The 22,693-nt window shown below is 28.4% G+C and overlaps 2 protein-coding genes across 6 annotated transcripts in view; both read right to left on the bottom strand.

Annotated features, from left to right (window-relative positions):
- Positions 1 to 142: 142 nt before the first annotated feature.
- LOC106677208 (PI-PLC X domain-containing protein 3) lies at positions 143 to 10,955 on the bottom strand. 2 transcript variants are annotated; one of them, XM_014414985.3, is made up of 6 exons: positions 10,768 to 10,955; positions 8,392 to 8,664; positions 7,723 to 7,895; positions 6,072 to 6,288; positions 4,535 to 4,793; positions 143 to 2,163 (listed from the first exon to the last, which is right to left on the bottom strand). In XM_014414985.3, the coding sequence occupies exons 1-6, from the start codon at positions 10,826 to 10,828 to the stop codon at positions 1,887 to 1,889; spliced, it is 1,260 nt and encodes a 419-aa protein (XP_014270471.1). In that variant the 5' UTR covers positions 10,829 to 10,955; the 3' UTR covers positions 143 to 1,886. The 2 variants fall into 2 exon arrangements, with proteins under 2 accessions (XP_014270471.1, XP_014270472.1); XM_014414986.3 differs by lacking the exon at positions 10,768 to 10,955 and adding an exon at positions 10,652 to 10,758.
- Positions 10,956 to 11,344: 389 nt separating this feature from the next.
- LOC106677243 (rho guanine nucleotide exchange factor 17) overlaps positions 11,345 to 22,693 on the bottom strand; it is a 70,184-nt gene continuing 58,835 nt past the window's right edge. For 2 of the 4 annotated variants that reach the window (XM_067048870.1, XM_014415044.3), the window contains exons 12-19: positions 21,096 to 21,357; positions 20,348 to 20,452; positions 19,296 to 19,487; positions 19,144 to 19,211; positions 17,840 to 17,988; positions 15,852 to 16,026; positions 15,477 to 15,647; positions 11,346 to 14,284 (exon numbers count right to left, since the gene is read on the bottom strand). In XM_067048870.1, the coding sequence (XP_066904971.1) occupies positions 14,091 to 14,284; positions 15,477 to 15,647; positions 15,852 to 16,026; positions 17,840 to 17,988; positions 19,144 to 19,211; positions 19,296 to 19,487; positions 20,348 to 20,452; positions 21,096 to 21,357 (1,316 nt within the window). In that variant the 3' untranslated portion in view covers positions 11,346 to 14,090. Of the gene's footprint in view, positions 14,285 to 15,476; positions 15,648 to 15,851; positions 16,027 to 17,839; positions 17,989 to 19,143; positions 19,212 to 19,295; positions 19,488 to 20,347; positions 20,453 to 21,095; positions 21,358 to 22,693 lie in introns of all 4 variants that reach the window. The other 2 variants (XM_024361593.2, XM_067048871.1) reach the window with 2 other exon arrangements.

The following is a 22,693-nucleotide window of genomic DNA, read 5'->3' as shown; positions in this document are numbered from 1 at the left end:
GTTTTATTTTTTTATATATCTTATTGTCATTCCATACTGTCTATCATTTTGACTTGGTTTCCTGCATTGTTTCAGTGTCTATTTCTTCCGTTTGTATTAATTTGAAAATTACATTAAATTGGTTTAATAAAAAAAAAAATACTACATTTTCATAAATTGAGTTTATTTGAATGACAATTGCTTTCAATATTTGTGAATAGTTCATGACATTCGAATCTGTTGTTTACTGAAGATTGGCTCGTGATTCAAAGACTACAGGGAAAAAGGGAGAAAACTTGTTCTTATTTTTATTTTTTTAACAATGAGTATAAAGATTCCTGGAAGATTTTCGGATGGGAGGCAGAAAGGTAAAGTCCTAACAGAAGAAAAATGACTTTCAACTACTCAAAATCACTATCAAGTCGTATGCATAAAGTGTAAAGTGTAGTTAATCCCTAGACAAACTTTGTTCTCCTGAACTTCTTAGGGAAATTGGGATACCTCATCTTTCCCCAGTAACCTTAATACAGAAATCTGTAGAATAGTTAATTTTCTATTTATATAAAATCATTACTAGGCCACTGGAACCTTTCAACTTTCTTTTTTTTATTTTCCATACTGCCCTGATGAAATAAGTTATTGAATATGTACATATAGGAGTTATATGTATTTTTATGTATTCTGGTAGTTTGTAATTCCTACCAGATATACATATAACTCCTATATGTATGTATTTAATAACTTATTTTGTCAGGAGGGTATGAAAAAAAAAAAAATGTTTAAAGGTTTCAATGGCCTAATAATGATTTTACATTACTTTACCTTTCAAACCTTTCAACGTAATCTCCCTTTTTTCTTTAATTGATATCAAGCTAACATTATAATCGGTACAGAATGAATTCGGAGGAAAAAAATCATCCTTAGCAGATGTCTTATACATTCAAAATAAAATCCATTGTACAGTTCTCTTTCTCTCTTTTTAGATTGTTAATCTCTTTAAATTAATGCTCTCTGTATGGATATGATTTTGAGAAAATATCCACCCCTCAAGGCCACATTTTTCTAATATTAAGTATGAAATTAAAAAGAAAGGAACGACTTTGTTGATATAAGGATGATAGACTGTTAAAACATTAGAAATCTACTGAAGTCAACTGTTCCAATCTGAAGAAGAAACAAATCATTCACACCCTAGATTGTGTGATGTAACCAAAATGGAAAATCAAGGAGCGTAGACCTAAGAAAGTATATCTTCACCTGAAATCCGTTCGCATTAAGATTCTTAAAACCAGTGATATTTACACTTTTATTCATTTTGTTGTGTAAATAAACTGTATAATTTTTAGTTTGCTCTCACTCTATACTTTTTTTTCCCTCTCAAGCCAAATCACTCTTTCTTCCTTAAACGCTCACTATGAATCATTTAAGAGGATGTGATTCGATATAGAAAATTTTTCAAATAGGTACTAGCTATGACACCATACACACATAATTTTTTAAAAATTACTAAATGCATATTTTTTCATAATTGTTTGGTTTTCATCACAAATATAGTATAAGGCATAATTTTAGATTATACAAACTAATGAACTGAATTACATATGATAATTTGAATTAAGTTACTTCGTAATAAATTTTACTATATATTTTTTTTAAAAACAAAATAAAAACTAGTTGATGAATAAATTTCAAAATTATTACATTTTGAAATTTTTATAAAAAATGTTGCAATAATACAGCAACTTGGTGTTTAAAAAACTTAAATAAATTGTTTGGAAAATAAAGTAGATATGAAGAGATTAAATTAAATGAATGGTCATTATTATAATTAAGAGGTAATAGAGGAAACACATAAGTAACATAGACCAATGTTTTGTAACCAGCATGAAGCACAGCACCTCAGTAAATTATCGATGCATTGCCATCGTTCCATTCCTAGCCTTTGCTCGTTCTCTGTTGAGTCTAATGGCAGCATTGACGAAGCCAGTGCTTCTGAAGAAGTCAACTGCAACAATATTGGAGCAGCTTGCCCACTGTCTGCACGATCTGTAGGACAGGGTGAGATTGGTGTTTATACGGTTTGCAAGATTTCTGAGGCCTCCATACCAATCTGTGAGTACTCCTAGTGTTGTAGGTGTCAACTCAGCCATTGCTGCCCACATTTGTTTTTTATCCCTCTCACACCTATTAACAATTTTTTTATTATCAACTTTGTTAAATATATGATCTGGATAATCTAGAAGGCAAGAAGTGGTAATATGATATCAACAGCTATCAATTACCAAACAAAAACAAAAATAGTATAGTCAATAATTAAGTTAGGTTCTCAAATTATGAATTATTTGTGATTTATACATAATTTATTGATTTATAGGCTTATTTTAAGTTTTAATTTTCATTAAGGCATTATATTGGTACATATCATTCATTAAAATAATTTAGGGTTTAATAAATAATTTAAGGGCTCAATAAAAATAGTATATTCATTTACTATTTGAGTTTTTTTGACCGCACCCGGACCATATTCCATTCATTAAAATAATTTGATGTTATTTGAACATTTTTCGGTTTTGGATGGTGAAATTAAATGTTTTAAATAATTATACGATTCCAAAAAGATAAAATTCTCAAGTGGGCTCCTTTTAAAAACCTGGATATTAAAATCAGCATTTTTCGAGAGTTTACATCAGCTGCAAAAGCTTATAAAACTTAATATTTTTTGTCTAGAAAGTAACTGAAGTTAGTAAAAACTCAAAGGATATCTAACAGTTAATTTTTAACATGAAATTATAGCAAATTAGAAACTTAATTTGGATAAGACTTTTAATTGTTGACCATATTATTGGCTCTACATAGCAAATGGAAATTGATCAGTATTCAGCTGAATTTTGAACTATAAAGTTAATATTATGTTTAAGCTAGTTAACATTTTGTGGTAGAATTTGCTCTAAAAGTGATGGATGCAGTTTTAAAAAATTAATCGAAAGTTTTAAAATTAAACTTAAATATATAGTGTGAAACACAAAAAAACACTGAAGATGACAAGATTGAGCAAATGGAAATGGGCAGGGCATCTCCTTCAGTGCGAAGATGACAGATGGTCAAAGATTGCCACAGAATGGACTCCATATGACCTTAAAAAATGAAGAGGACGTCAAAAGAAAAGATGGAGCGATATTCAAGAGGATGGCAAGAACCTTCTGGTGGAGAGCTGCTAGGTATAGGGATGTCTGGAAGGATAAATGGACAGAACTCGCCACCCAATAGGGCTGGTCACCCCAAGAAGTGCTGACTATTACTCACAGAAGGGAAGACCTATGCAGAAAAGGATACAGAAAGATGGAAAGAAAATTGATAGACGTTAATGTTTTTTTGTTTTTGGACATATATATATATCCTATCTTCTTTAAATGTTTATATTGTATGATTTTAATTTATTACATAAATAAAAGGCTATTGCATTTCATTTTACCAAGTGTAAATGAACTTGTTTATTGAAAAAAACAATAAATAGTGGTCATGGTTATGATTAATAGTGAAATAAATTTAAGTAAAATCAGTTTTGAATTAAGATGAGAATCTGGCAGGAGAAAATGGAAAACTAGTTCAACTTAATGGACCAAAAGCTGAGAAGGAATACAAAATCAAGATAAAAAAAATAATAGAAAGAAACAAGATAGATCAATATAATCATTAATATATCTGATTTTTCATCAATAAATATACATAAAGAATAATAAATTCTTAATAATAAATACATACATAAAAGATAGAAAGTAAAGCTGTCTTATATAAAAATGTATAATTATGAAAAATAGAAAATATTATTGAGTATATAGTGAACAAAGGGTGAAATTCATCTATTGATACTACACCTGTAAAAATAAATTTTTTTGGAAAAATTATACTGCTTTGATTTAATTTTTCTCTCATGAAAGTCAGATTGTGTAATTATTTTTCAACTAATTTATTTATACCTTAATGATTTATTTTTGTAATCCAAATAAGTTTTGTGGGTTATTTATTTTTTTTAACCAAAGTTATTTTTTGGGGGATAATGTTAGTTTAATTTTTTCTTTATTTATATTATAATGAAGGAAACAAGGTGCTCCATTTAGAGGTACTTGAAGAAATTATTTTTGTCAAGTTGTAAATTTAAGATTATTACTGGACCAGTAAAATTAATTTTATTTTATGTTTAGTAATAAGGAACAAATTAACTTTTTTTGTAATACCTTTTAACTACTGTAAATTAAATGATTATATGAATTATAAATGGTTCATTTAATACATCATAACCCAAAAATCATAATTTTTGGATTTTATGCTATAATTGCAACAATGAGAACTTTAGGTGAATTGAGCATCATTTCTGTGCTTAATAGGCAAAACATACTATTTTTTAATTTCCAATCATAATTTCCCAAAAATGTATACAGTAAATAATATTTCAAAAGTATCTTCTGAAAAATTTTGAGTTTCCAGAGTTTTGATGTGACTTCAAAAGTACAAAATGTTGGTTGGTTGTTATAAGTTATTTTATTGATAATTTTACCCTTCAAAATGGTTGTTGAGATAGGAATATAATTCACTAAGGGTTTGTTTGTTGCCCCATTGTTGTTTGACTGGTAGATACAGCTTATAGGTCTCTGCAATGATTTCTTTATTGTAAGACAGTATCAATCTTCTTCCCGAGTTCCAGATGCTCCTCAGACTAACTCCGAACTCCTGGTCAGTCCTCTTGTGTAGCAACTCTCCTAATTCCTTTTGAATATACTTCACTAGTCTATGGTGAATGTCAATGTCACCAAAACCTGATAAATCAAATAATTGAAAATTAATATTTAAAATAAAATAAATACATGTTGTTCTTTATTAATTTTAAAATATACTTTGTATATTGCACTCCAAATGCAATACTGCCATAACTCAAGAACCTTACCTTTTAGGGAATGGGTTTCAAAACACTTTTATTTTATATTAAAACTCATTTTTGTGTAAAAGCATAAATGAAAAATACATCAATATGAATAAACATCTAATAGGTTACTTGGATAGTAAGCAAAAATTAGTTTTAACATGAATAAAAATCATTAAAATCCAATTAACCTGAAAGTTAAATTTTTGAGTTATGTTACTGTAGCAACTATACATACAGGTTTTCTAAGTATCAGTGGACCACAGGCCAGGAGGGGATTGCACACCTCATGTGCCAAAACAAATATTTCTCTTGAGAAGGATTTGATTTACCACCATTTTCAAGATAATGCTCATTTAGTGTTTTTGTTTTCTGAATAAAAAATTAGTTTTTATCTCTTAAATATTTAATATGAAGAAGTTTTGGCTAAAGCTTTGGAAAGAGTGTCAAATTTCCTGTAAGAAGACAATATTATAGAATTGAACAGCCACTGACAAAAGTTTGTTGAAATGCTTTGAACATGAAAGAAAGCAGAAAATTAAAAATTTATAAGAAGTTTACAACTTATCACTTTTCCGGGAAAGTCTGGAAATTTTAAAATCCCCGCTTAAAATTCCTTAATATTTAATAAAATTTCAGATGTTATAACAGAATTCCAAATTAGGTGTATTGAAATTTCCTCCAAACACTGCAAGAAGACAATATTTTAAGTTTGCACTGTCATGGGCAAAGATGCATTTAAATGCCATGTTGGAGTGATCGTTGTAAACAGAAATTGGATGTTTTCTTCTATCCTCAAGGATTTCAATGCCTGTTTATTTATAAAATATTGCCTTCTTGCAGGAAGTTGGATGCTTTCTCCAATGGTTTATTTAAATTTTTCTAGACCAAATATTTCTGAAGTAATAAATAATTTTTTATTGAGAGAACAAAAACAATCTATAAAATACAGACTGAACAATATCTTGAAAATGGTGGGGAATTGAACCCTGCTTAAGAGGAACTTTGTTTGTTTCAAGTTAGGTGTTAAATCACCTTTTGGTTTGTGAAACACTGTGCATTTGTAAAATCCAATAAATAACTACCTATTGTTTTGAGAAGTAAGTTTCTTCTACTCTTTAATATATTATAGATTTATTTATTATTCATCAGATATGTATGATATTTTAATTACCAACAGGGAAATGGTGAAAGTCAACTATGACAATCTCATTGGTGTTGGTCAAAAACTGCTTTATCTGCTTGAAGATTCCTGATAATGGTTGCACCGGCATAAAGTCATGATTACACCACCAGTTGTATGGCGGCTCTCCAAGGGTGTGATTGTAAAAGCCAATTCGCAAGTCCAAGTAGCGCACACCCATCATTAATTGCTCCAGCACACTTACATCCTATTAACACTATCTCATAGAGTCAAATTTGATTACCATTCTCTAGGTAGTTTTGATTATTAGTTATGTGTATACTGAAAAGAATCTTAGGTATTCATGCAACTTTTATTGCTTAGAACTGGGAATCCAGAATTATAAACTCAAATTACAACCAGGTTATCCTATAATTAGTAGATTTTATTGAAACCATAGAAGTGACGTTACATTCTAATCCCGTTTCTTTTATCATATCAGTAGTTGTTAAGTAAGGAAAAAAAAAACAGTATATTTTTAATTCAATCGTAATGCAAGGATTGTTCCATAACTCATCTTCAATATAGTATGAATGATTGGTTATTCATACTGTGTTGAAGATGGTTTATTTGTAGGTTAAACTGTTATATCACAGTAAAATTATATGGTAATAATATCAATTAACTAGTTTCAATTAATTATCAATAAGGTACAGATCATTGTATTAGTAGAAAAAAAAGCTTTTCATAAATAGAATAATCATTTATTATATTTTATATTGCATTTATCCCACAAAATTTTGTGGTATTCTCCTATCTTCAGATTTTTCTTCTATAACTAGTATGAAAACTCGACATTTTTGCCTTTATAGTCATATTTTTGTTTTATAATATGTCAATCATGCAAAAATGGAGAGGGGCACATTGGAATGAAACATAAAATCCTGACACACACAGACGACATCATGGTCCTAGGAAGTAACCAAGATGATATAATAAGAGAAGCAGAGGAAATTGGCTTGTAAGTAAATGAAAATAAAACAAACTATATGATTATAAACTGAAAAATCCATCCTAACGACATGGTCTGTATGGATGGCAAATCATTTCCAAAAGTGGACAGTTTCAACTACCTCGGCTCTAAAATAACATCAATAAATAATCAATGGACTGTGATAGACCAGTGTATAACATTTATATAACAGAGCCTTCTTCTCTTTGACAAGAATACTAAAATCAAAAAAAATCTGAAGCTAAGGGTGTACAATGCTATAATAAAGCCAGCTCTGATATATGGCTGCAAGTACTAATTGTAATAACTAATAAAACACTGGAACAATATATATAATGCTCTTAAAATTTCAGTTCCATCCTCCTTTTTCCATGCTGAAGTGTCACAACCTGATTGACTCCAGGCTTCTCCCACAAATAAACACCAACGGTCTTTGCTGGGTAGTGTTCACTTGACGATAAAGTGAAATTTCCCATGCATGTTTACTTATATGCATTAATTTCAACGGAAATAAAATGTGAATTTCAATTAAAATATTTTATAAAAAAAAATTCTTAAATCTGAGAACATCAAAGGCTCTAAATTTAATTTAATTGTCATGGTGCTCTTTTCTAGAAAGAAATATGCTTTGAGAAGAAAATTTTAATTGTTTTATTGAAGAATGAATGTGTTAAATCTAAAATGACTTACCTGAGTGTAAACATACTTCTGTAAAATATTTTCAAAATATCCTGTCTTTGATATGACATATGACGCTGAATCGTGAGTACCAGGTATGAAAATATCACTCAAGCTCAAGTTCTCAATGTCATTTCTTATGTCATTCATCCATGTTGGAGAATTTTGTAGACATGAGTAAGCCACTGAAATAGAAGTTCTCACTAAGCTTTTTTATTTAGCGTGACATTTAATTATTTTTAAATGAATTACTTTCAATGTTTAATACAAATAATGCTCAGATATTATTTCAATCATGTAATCAATTGATAATGGAAAATAATTTTTATAATAATTTCATTTGTATATTCGTGCTGTTGAATACTAAAGAGTTAAAAGCCTAAAGCGGAAATAACTTTTTTAATTATTTAATGCTAACAATATAGTATATCTGAATTCATTTTTCTTTTATATTAAAATTATCTGTGAAAAAAAAGTTTACATTGATGTGTAGAAGTTAAAATTAACAGCTTGATAACAGTTAAGTAAACTGGAATTGCTAAGCTTGGTAGCTGAGAATGCTTTGAAATAAAATTCTCAAAGTTAAGTAAATAAAAAACTGATTAATATTAACATATTAATCCAAGACAAGTTCCTTAGGTCATTAATAATAATAATAATAATATTTATCTAGAAACTTACTTGTCTGGTTGTCCTGTACATATGCTCCAGAGAAGATGGTGCAATATGTTGTATAGGACTGGGTGAAATTTGTTTCTCCAACAAAAGAACCAGTATCTATGGAACCACTGCATGTCTGTGGTTCGTATTGAAACACCACATCTCCAGATCTGTAGAGGACCACACGATCTCCTAGTGCAAACTGTTGTGATTCCCATATCAGCCTTACCTCACCAATTATATCTGTCCTCACAATTGGTGAAACCACTATTTCGATGTAGAAATCATTGTTTGCTGGTAAAAAGATTTTTTTAGAGTTAGATAAAAAAAAAAAAGACTGCTTGTAGGGAAAAGCATTAACAGTATGAACAACAATGATATATCTTAGGCTAGATGGAGTTTTTGTTTGTATTATATTTTATGTGACAAATATTTGTGAATTGTTATAAAAAATTTACTGAAGATTTGTTAATAATTAAAAAAAATAGAGATAATACTTTCTCATAAAAATTTAAAAGATGAAAGCCTTTTTAAAAATCAAAAGCACTTCCTATTTATAATTATTGAGCTAAATCATCAAAAGAGTTGTAACCGTTTGCAATAATTGCTATTATTACCTCAGTAATTTTATTTTATATTATTTATTTAGAGTCTTCATCATACAGGATATTTCATTCTCATGAGATAATGTTTTTGGAGAGTATTGTTTGAAGTAGTTTTAGTAGGTTCTGTCGAGATAGCATAATAAATGAGCTAATTGAATTTGGAGCCTGCTTTCATACTATCTTAAACCTAAAGTGTGTTTTTTGAATCTGTGTTATTGAAATGAGCTCTATGAAGAACATGTATCCCTCCTCTCATTATAACTGCTTGAGAATGTGTGTGTTTATTAAGCTAACAGAAAATTCAAAACAGCCATCAAAACCGCAAAAATTAACAGATCTATTGCACTGGATAGTCTTCTAATTAACTGTAGCAATTTCTACTTGTTAATGTCATTGATGTCCATGGCACCCTAATAGACACTGAACTGTTGACCTTTCAGAATGGCGACGATGAAAACAATAAAGAAGAAAAGTCGCTAACCCCAGTCATATTGAGCTAGGCAAAATATTTGTTTATACTCTGTGCTCCTACACTGTGATGATTTATCAATTTTTCTTTTTTACAAATTTTACCCTCCTTGCCTCTACATTTCTTTAACTTACTGTATTTTAAACTTTTGGTGATCTGAACTTTTTATTTGAACCCTTAATTAAAATTATCATCAGTCGATTGTATCTATTAAGAATAATGATGCGTTGTCTTGTTTTGTAAGTAAGATGTATTCATTTATTCCTTATAATTTATACATAGCTGGTTGGTCAAAGTAAACAGAATTCTACAGGTTTATTTACTCAAAGGGCATTTTTATAACCTTTCTACTATAACAATAATCAATAATCTAACAAAGCAATATTGGTGCAGGGGCTTAATTAATTTTAAAATTTCTCAAATTTTCACCTTAATTGAAAATTATACAAATTTATATTAAAGTCTACAATATTTATTGTATTATGACATTTTTATTTTCACTTACCTCTATATAAAAGATATGGTAGAGGGAAGTATTACGTTCATGAAAAATTTTGAATTTGAGTTTTTAATGGAAATACATGTTTTAATTTCCCCTTAATCCAAATAACCAAATCTTGTAAAATGGCCTGGGTGTGTGTATGTGAACAGGATAGTTCAAAAATGAAAAGTTCTACAGAACAGAAATTGCATACATAGGTACATACATACATACATAGGTAGGTGTATACCTGGGATGTTACAAAAACCTTTTTGCTAAAAACCGAAACCCCACTTTATATAACATTGATTTTAGATATTTTCTCAAAATAATTGGATAAATTCTAGTTTAATGGATAGGTGATATCCTATCATGAGAGTTACATATTTAAACAGATATTAATTTATTTGAATTGATTTTATAACTAACTTACGAAATAATTTATTTGTTGATGAAATTTTCATACTAATTTAATTGTTTACATCATTCTGAATAACAATTAAAAGCCAGTTGTTTACATTTAAGAAAAAAAACCCAACAAATAATAAACTAAATCAATATCAACAAATTAACACTTTTATTTATATTTTTTTAAATTAAATTACATGTAACCAAAGTTTTAAAACTATTTTTAGCCCTTAAAAGTTGATGTTACAATTTTTTTTTTTATATTTAAATGTCATTTCTTTTATAAGTACACAATAACAAATAAAAACATTTAATTACCTAATATATGAACAGTAGAATTGAGATCATTAGTCATGTAATGTTTATTAAACTAAGGGATTTACAAAACATTAAACTTAGCATAGTAAGACTACTGAATGCTACTAAAAACCTACCTATTACTGAAGTCAACAGTATAACTATTAAAAGATGAAAAGGAGCTATTGTGACTCCCATGACACTGCATTCTTTAAATCGAGAAGATAGGACTGTGATAACCCCAATCAAATCATTTCAGGACTTTTTTTTTCTTTTCAAAAGACAAAAAAATACCTTTTTTTTCATCTTTCCATAATCAGATTATAGCCAGATTATTCAATTAAACACAATACCTTCATCCCAAGGCCACTTAAAAATAATATTTAAATCAGTGTGTTTTAAATAGAGACTGATAAATAAAGTAATAGCAACTGAGTTTACTAATAATCATTTAATGAACAACAATATCTTTTATTTCACTATAAACATGAAAAATCTGACACAAATAGTCTCAAATGTATACATGTATACATAACAATTCCATTTAAAAGCAAATAAATAATATTTTTCAAATAGAAATGAAACAATAAGTAATTATTATAAAATAAACAATATAAATTACAAATGCCTAAATTATTAAGTAAATAGGCATTTTTATTATTTCCTTCATAATTTAACTAATTCATTCATTAATTACACATATCAATTATTATACAAAACATTATAATCTATACAATATACAAATCATAAACAAAAACGGAAACAAGTAAAAAGTCTTTTATGGAATAGAAATGACAAAACAATATTTAATTTAACATTTTTTTTTTTTATTTCCAAAATGTTTACAAGAAGTAAATAGTTTGCATCAATATAAAATAGGATTAATTTTTAACAAAAAAGAAAACAAATAAAAAAACTTGAGCAAAATAAATAAATAGTTAATTAAATTTTGATAAAATGTAGAAAAATTAAATCCCTAAATATTATACCGAGTGCTTACATAATAAGTGACTTATTAGGAACATAAAAATAATTGTACAAACTTTAATTTATCAATTATGTTATAAATATATGTAGTAAAATAAAATACTTCATTGTGTTAGGAAAAGAACATAATTTAACAAACAAATATACAACAATGTACAGGATTAGGTATATATATTTGTATATAATAATGTTATATAAAAATACAACCAGCGATTTCAATAATAGATTTATTACAAATATAGTTTATATATTACAAAAATGTTCAAATTGCATTAAATATACACTAACTGTTTGCACTTGTTGAGGAATACTGAATAATACACTTGAGGAGTATTAGCTAAAACTATTTGATAGCTTTGATTAGGTATCTAATAGTGAAAACACACTTGGTGATATTTCCATTATCTTAATCAATCACTTACCTCTGGTATAATGTGCAAACAGTATTTTAATTCGACTAGAAGCAGTCATGGCACTCAACCACGAAATAATATAAATAATCTACAAAATATTTTCGAGAGAGTACAAATATACCTTATATAAGTATATACAGAATATCTTATTTTAACAATGTTTATATAATAATGAAATAATATCTTTATACGAGATATATATTTTTTAAAACCTCATACTATATACTACTGATATGGTGTTTTGCCAATAATTGAACAATTTTTAGATCTACTTATCATGAATTTTAATCCATCTTTGTTTTATATATCTTTATAAATTTATAGAAAAAACAAAATCAATAAAAGAAAAAAAAATGCATAATCAATTACAAAGGTTTTTAAACAATAATCTGTAAGCTATATTTACAAAATATCAGCCTTTCTGAAGCATTAATGACACCTCAAGAATAATTCATAATAAGAACAAATAAATGAAGTGTTTATTTTTGAAGAGTAAAGTTTAACTTGACAATTTGTAAGATTCAGTTTAGTAAGGCTTTCATTAATTTCAAGTTGATAGAATATGATAGTAGAACTTGGCAAATAAAACTTCTTTTTAGATTAGTACAAATATTAGAAAATTAATAATTGGTCATTTAAATATTAATACAAAAGATGTACTAAAATTATTAAAGTATGGTATCACAGAATTATTCTGCATTCTTCCATGGATTTCAATTAAATGTTTTTAGTCATATACACTAGTGACACTTCCTATATTGTAAAAAAATAATTTATAAAACAACTTGAACCTTTTTTAAACCTATGTTTGATAAGATGTTAGAAGAGCTGAAATGACTCAAGATAGAAAAATAGAATGAGGAATTATAACTGCTGTTCAAAAAAGGCAACAAATGATTCAGCAACATAAGAGGAATGGAACTATTGAATGTTGTGTAGAAAATCTTCAGCAAGTAGCAATCTATTTCAAAAGAGGAGTAAGCAAATACCAATTGGTTTTGAAGAAAGTTTACAAGGAATAATTAAATTTCTTTGATTACAGAAAGAATGTTAACAAGTTACAGTTTTTCTGATTTAATATGGAAATATTTAAAAGAAAGTCTTTAAAACCATGACTTTCTCCTTTTTTGATAAAGTATCTAGATACTAAATAAACATTTTAAAAATATAAATGCAGGTTTATAAACTTTTTTTATGAAATTCTTCTACGATTATAAAAGAAACAAAGATTTTTTATTTAAGATTGGTCTAAATTTCACTAATTTAACTGTTAAATACTTTATTAGTAATTCCTAGGCAGACAATCACAGGAAATATAATTTTATAATAAATATTCTTCATTAGCTAAATTGAATACTATTTCATTAGTTTTAAAATACATTTTTAATACAAATAGATGTTCAAAAATATTATTTGCATATTGTTTTAATGTACAGGCAGAAATAATTTAAGGCAACGAATACTCACAGAGACATAGAAAAATTAGTCAATGTTATGAACCTCTATATGCTATAATAAAATTCTCCCTTTGTGGGATCATGCAGTTTAGTATTATCTAAATACAATCTTTATTAATAAAAAAATCAATTTCCGTTATCAAAGTTTATAAAAGCATTTTATTTACGATAACCTAAGAAAATCACATTACTCTTCTGTGATTGAAGGGGTACAATCTATCTTACGTTAATTATGTTAATATTCTACATTAGCGTTTACACAAAGGTAAGGCCATTATATATAAGTGGAAATAATAGTTTAATACTTCCTTTCATTATCACAGAGTGTCTGACTTGTATTAATGTTTAAAATGTGACAGGTAATAAAGATTCACTATTCATTATTGAAATATTCACAGATAATATAAAACTAATGCGATGTGCACTCATAATTATCATCTTATTTATGCTGAAATGTAGAAAAGATTGTGATGTTAAAAATATGGCAACATCGACTTAATAACAACATGACTAGAGCCACGATACGAAACAACAAAAATAGAAAAGTATCTAGCCTTTAAATGAAGTCAGTAAAGAAGAAATTCATTAGCTTGAAACAATTAATTAAACCTGCCAAAGAAGAATATGATTGGTCGAGTCTTCTCTACCAGCGAGCTCAGATACAGACGCAGACCTGAAGTCTTCATAGCCATCTCCTCCTGATATTATTAGAGGTTTGTCAGAGGTCTTTCCTCTCCGTACCTCCAAATCAACTGTAGTCAAGAATCTGACATGACCTGTATGACCGTGAGGGACACCTATTGAAATAACAATATGTATTAAAATTTACTTCAAGTCAGTTTATATATATGCATTATGAAGATATTTAGTGAGATCCTTACTAATTCAATTTGCCAAGCCAAAGGTAAAAAACATAAACACTGTTGTGAATCAGTTAATATAGTAACAAAAAGAAACAAAAAGGAAAAACTGGCAGTATTTTACTTGAGCATTGCTGAAGATAAACAGTGAGAATCATTAATAAGCCATAAAAAGTAAGGGGTCATTAGTGTAATTATAAATAAAATTAAATTTGGATGAAATTAGTTAACTAGTTAAAAAAAAGATTCCAATATTATAAGGGTGGCAATTGCCATAACGTTATTAGCAAAAAAAGGGTTGAAAATTCTAGACTTTCTTGATCTTTCCTTTTGATTAATCTGAAATTATCTAAAAACATAAATATAAATAAAAATTATTTACTTTCTAATTTAACCCAAATAAAAATTATTATTATTATACTAAACTATTAACACTTTTATCATGTTGCAACTTACTTAGAGAAGAGGAAGTCGACTACCATTTCTTTATAAGATACATAGATCAAAGCAATGTTATAATTTTAAATATGCTCAGAAACAAAATTGAGAATGAAGTTTAGTGTAGTGTTTTGAGTATTGATTAAGATTATTATTTTTTATCAATTTTATAACACTTGTGTTGTTACAATAAAATCTTACATTTAAATAATTTTATTTAATGTTAAATAAACTCTAACATAGCTCATCAACATACTAGGATTATTATCAAAAATAAAAATTGTCAACCGATTTCCCTATACAAGTAATGATAAACTCATTTATCCTTCCTCACAAGTATATAAAGCGATGAATTTTAGCTTCTTACTTCACCGAGAAATAGCAGATTGTCTAATAATAATAATAATAAAATCGATAAGAAGTTAAAAGAAATTTCACGAATCATGTTAAGTTGACATCTGATGTTGGAGAAATGTGAATGCAATAATCATAATACAAAACCATAAGGTTTGAGGACAATATCTGAAAAGAAAATTGTATACACCCTTCTCTTTAATGAACTTCAAATATAAGAGATCTAATTTAAAATTATCATACTCTTGGTAATTTATCCATAAGTTTAGCCATATTATAATCAATGACAGAACTTATTCTTTTATTACAATAAAATTAAATAGAGAAAGTAACTGACCTGTGACCTGAGGAGAAGCTGCTAGCTTAGCTGTGGCAGCAGATAAATGAGGCAGTGGTAAGGTGAGAATAACACCAGCACTGGTTCCCACCCACAGCAGTTCTTTCGAAGCCAGTAGGGCAGTCACTCTGAGGCAGGCAGCCTTGTGCTGTCGGATAATGTCATCACAGCCTTAAAAGATATATGAATTTAATTCAGAACTAAGAATCAGGGGTCAAGCAAGATATGTAACAGCTTCAAGACATAAGATCAAGACAAAATTAAAATTAAAAATAGCTTGGTTTTGATTAATTAATATTTTGATGACAATTTATGTAACTGTGTAATACTCATATCTTATTATCTATTGAAAAAATTATTATCTAGGATACCTACTAGCCAACATCTTGGAGACAGCCGGGGCAACACTGACTTCAGCCAAACATTCGAAAGATGAAGAATGGTAGAGACGGACTGTGGCAGAGTTATGTAAAGATAACCAGGCCCCAAGCCCTGCACCGACCAAGCATGCTATGCTCCTGTTTCCCTCACCACTCACAGCCAATGAGTGCTATTAATTACATTACAACAATTAATGTTAAATTGGAACTGGAGATTGATGGATTTTTTATATCAGATATTCTGTATGAAAATAAATACTACCAGCTCGCATGCATAAAAAAGAAACTGTAACCTAATTAAGGTTATTATCAGTGCATAATTATCTATAGGTATACCATAGAATAGACTAACAGTGCTTCCCCTCATTACAATATGCAGGGAATGATAGAGCATTAGGACACTAAGTCCAACTTTAACTGATAATAACATAATTGTAAACCATTGGATGAGGTATTAGAAAAATATCTAAATTATATTAGAATATGAAAAAACAGAATATGGAAAAAAAAAAAAATTAATGATGGATATAAAATCAATATATATATTGAGTTACGATCCTCATGTAAAATGAATATTGCACTAATTTGTACACTTTAAAGCAATTTCCTTTTTAATTAGGCTCACTAATTCTATTCTTTTTGTTAAAGCTTTATATTTTAAAACTTTTCATTAAATGTCACTGGAAATTTACAGCACAAATCCCAATCTTTTTATTTCTGGGGCACATTGTAAAGTATTGACACCATTTATTTTATCAAGATAAATGGCCAGTTGATATTTGTTAATGATACATATAACATGAAAAAAAATCTAGATAACTATAAAAATTTACAATAAAAAGATTCTAGAAAGAGAAAAACAAAACAAGAACAATGATTGAAAGAAAAATATTTAATCTATTATACACCACAATTTCTACACTGGAAAGATTCAACTTATACAATGTAAATATTTAATCCTTATTATGTTTTCATTTTCCTGACCCTTAGAAAAATGAAAACATTGTAAGGGTTGAGAGGAAGTTCAATTCTTTTCAGTGCAACAAAGTCTAAGTGGTTCCCTATATTTTAAAAATCTTGTTTTTAAAAATAGGATATAGGAAAAGTATATGAATATGAAGTAGGAGTAGTTAGCTATTTTAGAGCTGTGATATTTTTTGTTATAAAATGTATTTTGTATGAATATTTACAAATATTTAAATAAATGAGTACAATTAGTTTTTATTGTTGTATTGTTTCAGCTTTTTAAAGAACCCTGAGGACAGAGGAGTACTCTGAAACATCGGTTAATTTATATATTCTAACTAAACGAACAAGAATGTGAAAAATAAAAAATCACTAAGTATTTATATTATAAAAATGTTAACTATAAGTATTTTTCAAACAGTGTATTTATGATAAATTAATGAATATTAAATGAAAATTCGTTTAACATTTAAATAAAAGTTTGTGTTAAAAAACAGGGGGCATAAATTGCACCTGATACGAAGTTTGGAAACTCTTGCTCTATAAAAATACAATATTTAACAAAAAGAAAATTACAAATAGCATAAAATTCAATCTATGGAAGATGATTTAGATAGTGCAATGGAGTTTCTATTTCCTAATTAATCTTGCGAGTAGTAAGAACACTTTTGACCCCTACCTATTTCTCACTGATAACTGTTTAGCTGTTGATCATGAGTTTGGTTACATAAGTATTGCCAAGCCCCCCACCTGAACAATGCAATCCACTAAGAGCCAAGACAGAGCCCAATAGTTTCCATTATGATTATTTGGATTGGAAGAAATCCTATCAATACTAAAAATAGAGGAAATATCAGCTGCATATACCAGACCTAAAGGGTGTATGTAAGCGAAATTAATGGAAGTTAAACTGTTCGCTAGACAATAGCTAAATTTGACATTTCAAGGTTCAGTTAACTCAGAAAGTTTCAGTTAAGCTAAAAATCAAAGGTTCAAAATAACTTTAGAGTATTTTACCTCAATAGCAAAAGAATTTGTATTTAAGATCTTTAATGATGTGTGACATGCACACCATAGTCTTCCTGATATCGGCACCATTTTGGTCACAGGTGCTGAAGGGGTACTAACATTTATTGTTATTCCATCACTAGTCTTCCAGCTTCCATCTGAAATAATAAAACTATTATAAACAAATACAAATACTGAGTTTTTCATTGATTTTATTGAAATTTTTTAAATAAAATCCATCCATCCAAATTTATTGATATTAAGATAACCAAAAGGGTTCTTATTGACTTTGTGTTATTGTATTCAACAATAAATATTTCACACTGAGCAAGATTTATAAGTGTCAATTATATTTTAATAAATTAGTCATGATTAAATTAAATGTTTTTGGTTTAAAGTTGTTATGTACTCTATAGGACGGGATGAATAGGTAACCCTAAAGTTCTTGTGTACTCTATATGGCATGATGAATAGGTCACCCTAATGGTTACACTTTATACTCTATATGACATAATGAATAGGTCATCCTAAAGGTAACGTTTTATACTATCCAAACTGTGAAGGTTGAGCAGAGGTCACAAAATGAAAACTGATTTGAATTAGGACTATCTATGCTGTCATAATATCTTAGACCAGTTCAATCTCATTATTCAGGATCATAATTAGACACAGTTGAAGTAAATAAATATAATTCTGAATATAATATACACTAAATGAATGGTGGCAGATAACAATAACTGTTTTGAAATTATTACAAAATGATGTTCATTACAGCATATACCAATACCTTCCACCCCATTTCTATCAAACAGGCTTACTAAAGATAGGCAGCGCCACTCACTGGCTGACTATATAACTAATATGCATTGTATTAGGTAAACTCCATATGGCATATTAATATAAACTGTTACGAGAAGTAAGTGTTCAGCTACTCCAAAAAGGTTGGCTGAGAACAATAGGAGATTGACCAGATGCTGAGGTATTGTGTGTGTGTGTGTGTATATATATATATATATATATATATGAAAAAATAATTAATGTAAGTGTAAAAACCCAAATATGATACTACTATTTTTTAAATAATGAGTATAGTCATCAAAAGAATGATAATTATTTAAAAAAAGAAAACCAAAAACAATAGATTTTGAGACAGCACTCTAAAAGGTTACAAATTTAATTTAAAATATAATTGACTAAACTCATATAAATATTACATTTACAAAATAGAAAAGACAGCCCACATTGTACACAAAATCCTCATTTGCACAATCAAAAATAATAAAAAGTTTGTTACTTTATAAACGAAAACTCACTCAGATCCCTTTGGTACACCATAACATCGCCATTAGCAAGAGCAACATAAACTTTCTTGTCCAAATGTCTATAAAATAGAAAATATCACAACTAAAATCATGTGAAGAAACAAATTCAGTATGAGAATACTAATAAAATCGATGACACTTACATAATAGTATGTACAGGTGACGTGTGCTGGATCTTCACCTTATTCTTTTTCGTACGTATATTGTCTGTTGAGTTATATATAAGTATACAACCATCTTCAGTGCCAAGCCACATTGTCCCTGACACTAAGTCCTCGTTAGAATCTGTTTTATTATCCTCCTTGAGATCATCATCGTCACTTGATGAGCTACTACTGTGGCAATAAAAGTCAACAGATTAACGTAAATATATGCTATATATTAATAAATATGGATTAATTAGTTCAAGATATAAAAGATAAAAATTAAGAATAGAAATTAAAGATTAAAATTGTGTATTAGGAATAACAACCACCTCCTTACACATTGTTGTGCTATAACCAGTACTTCCTTACGAAGGGCTGAGCCTCTGACCCATTCATGGGTTGTAACTGTACTGATTTTCATTTTGCTAAAGAAACTTTCCGGTAAGTATTTTATTTCCCTCCTTCATTATTATTATATTTTGGAAAATGTTTCTAGTAACTTAAAAGTACTTTGTTTTCTATTTTAATTTCTAGTTTTATTTAAATTATATAAGCCTCACAGAATATTAATCAAATTTACATTTTGATTTTCAATAAATCATAGGTTATTTTTTTTTGTTAATAAAACTCAGTATAGCTCAGAGATTACTGAATAATTAACAATATAACTAATTGGAATGTTTCTTTCAGAATAAGAATGTGGTGATAATAGCAGGTATTTTTAAAATATTCAGTAATAGACCACAAAATTTGCAATTTTTAAGTTAAATAATTTTATTTGAATAAGTATTTGTACTATCTTATAAATTCAATATATCTTATCATTATACATCTGATTCATTATTTTAGAATATAAATTCTAATTACATCTTCCTACATTTTTTAGGATGTATCTGCAAATAATGAATATCTTACCATCCAATCATAGCTAATATTGATACATTGAACAGCAGTTGCAAACCTCTATTAGTGAGTCAAAGATTTTTGTTCTGGGGTTTTATATATTGATACCTGTATAATAAAAAAAAGTCATCAGTAAAGGGCTTTACCTATCTAAATGTATACTCGCAGCTGACTTGTCTGTATCTTCCACAGATATGCTAATCACGCCACTGTTGCAATTGGTGCATGCATTGTTGTCATTGTTTGATTGCCTACATAAAAATAATAGTGTTTTTAGAAGAGAATGTAAAATTCATAAAAACAAAATTAATTTAACTTTTAGACCATTTCACGCCACAAATAATATATTTAGTTTAAGCAAATTGAGGTTGAGTGAATCACATTTCAACATTTGTAATACACAATGAGTAAGAGCTAATCAAGTCATAAGTTTTTACTCACATGCATATGAAACCCACTCTTTTCATTGTAACATTTTCAATGAATAAAAATTTAGGTACTTATCATATAAAAAAAAAATCTATCAAAACCAATCTAAAATATATTAAAAAAAAAAAATCAATATTTTTGCCATTGCAGTTAAAGTAACATCATTATTTGGAAACCATGATATTCTGCATGTTTAGGGACCATCATTGATTTGATATGAGAATATCAATGACTTCAGGAATCCATCAACTTAGTAGCAAACAAATAGTTATTTTTATGTTAATGTAGTTGAAAAATTGTTAGATAGATAAAATTTTTTTACAGATAGATGACAACACAAGACACAAGTTGCTAATTATGTTATAAAATTGTTATCAAAGATATTCAATATATTTATTCTTCACATAAGCTAATATTAGTTTTAATAACAATAAACAATTAAATTGTAAAATTCTAGAAACATACTGTGATGACACTGACCCAGGGACTGGGGCTATGCAGAGGATTCGAGCATTACACACACCATTGCAGGAAGTGACTGTTGGTTCCGAGGGTCGAGCCAACGATAGGACGCAGACTTGTCCAACGTAGCCATCACTATTGCATACCCATACTTCTGCTGATGCTGGTGTAGGGCCTGCACAGGTGAAAGTGAGGCCCGCACGGGTTTTGCGTACTGGCACTGCTGCCACTAATTCTGGGCATCCTCTCCTGTCTCCACAGGCAGCTGTATAACAAATATACTCATCAGCAACTATTAAATCATACATATGTATATGTATAAACATATAATGGGATGACCATTTTATTAGCAACTTTAAAAATAATTTTATTTTAAAACAATTTTTTCTTTAATATTCAAAGTATATAGTATTATAAATATAAGAAGATTGCCAGGGTTGCGGTCAAAAAAAGCTTTCTTTTTTCCCCCTTTTTTTACCACAACCCTGACCATCTTAAATTTTTACGGTCAAATATATATACATATATATATAGTATTATGTTTTATGGTTTGTTCTTGTCTTGAGGCTAGCCATCAGATCCCTTAACAATGCCATTTTTTGGTTTTTAAATGGAAGAATTTGGCAATTCCATTTTGGAACTCGTCCAGAAAATGGAAGGTAGTGAGACATTGACCAGAACAGATGGTAACGAAAAGTATGGAGTCTGTAAAAATATTTTTTATTTTGTCTAACAAAATACTTGTTTACTAATCATAGATAATGCCGGATTGCAATATCCTATATTCTTAGTATCTGATTTCTGTAAAGTTCTAAAATAGAATTTTTTTTTATTAACCTAGCTTAGCATGGGCACAGTAGGCAGATTGCAGTACAACTATTTTATCTTGGTCTAAATGTTTCAAATATACACCCATTTTTCATTGCAACTTTTCATTTGTTGCAAGAATAGTCATTTGGGTTTTCACAGAAGTTGTTGAAGAATTTCTACAGGATGCTGTGCCGCTTGGTAAAATTAGGAGTACTCAAGTGGTGAAGCCCATGAATTATGGTGGCTTAGAATACTTCAAGCTCTGCAGTCAATTTCTGAATTCCTGAGCACTTTTTGTTGAATCTTCCTCCACTCAATCCAATGAAGATGTTTTTTGTCCTTTTTAATAAAGGCTGACTTCAACAGTATCAAATTTTTGGAATCGTCTACTCTCAGTCTGTCATACCATTGTCATACCAAATGGATTATTTTTGTAGTGGTTAACTAATGTCTTCGATAATGATGTTATATTACCGATTACTGCAATATCAGAATCATTAAAAATTTTAATGTAATGTTGTTTAACTAAATGCCAAGACAAAACTGTAGGCAAGTGTAGGCTGTCATTTTTTATAGAAGTTCATTTAATATAGCCTAGTGATTAAAGAGATATCAATCTTAATTGGATTTAACAACAAATAAGACTGATCAATGGATTACAATGTCCAAGAAAAGACAAATTCTTTTTTATGACTTATCCCAATATATATATATATAACTTTTGAAAAAAGCTACAATTTCAGATTTAGAAAAATGAAACTAGGTGTTATATTGAAAGCAGAACCTAAAAT

Source organism: Halyomorpha halys, unplaced genomic scaffold (genome assembly GCF_000696795.3).
Source record: "Halyomorpha halys isolate HHAL.00 unplaced genomic scaffold, Hhal_1.1 Scaffold91.1, whole genome shotgun sequence".
Lineage (NCBI taxonomy): Eukaryota > Metazoa > Arthropoda > Insecta > Hemiptera > Pentatomidae > Halyomorpha > Halyomorpha halys.
This window is presented reverse-complemented; position numbering and strand designations above follow the sequence as displayed.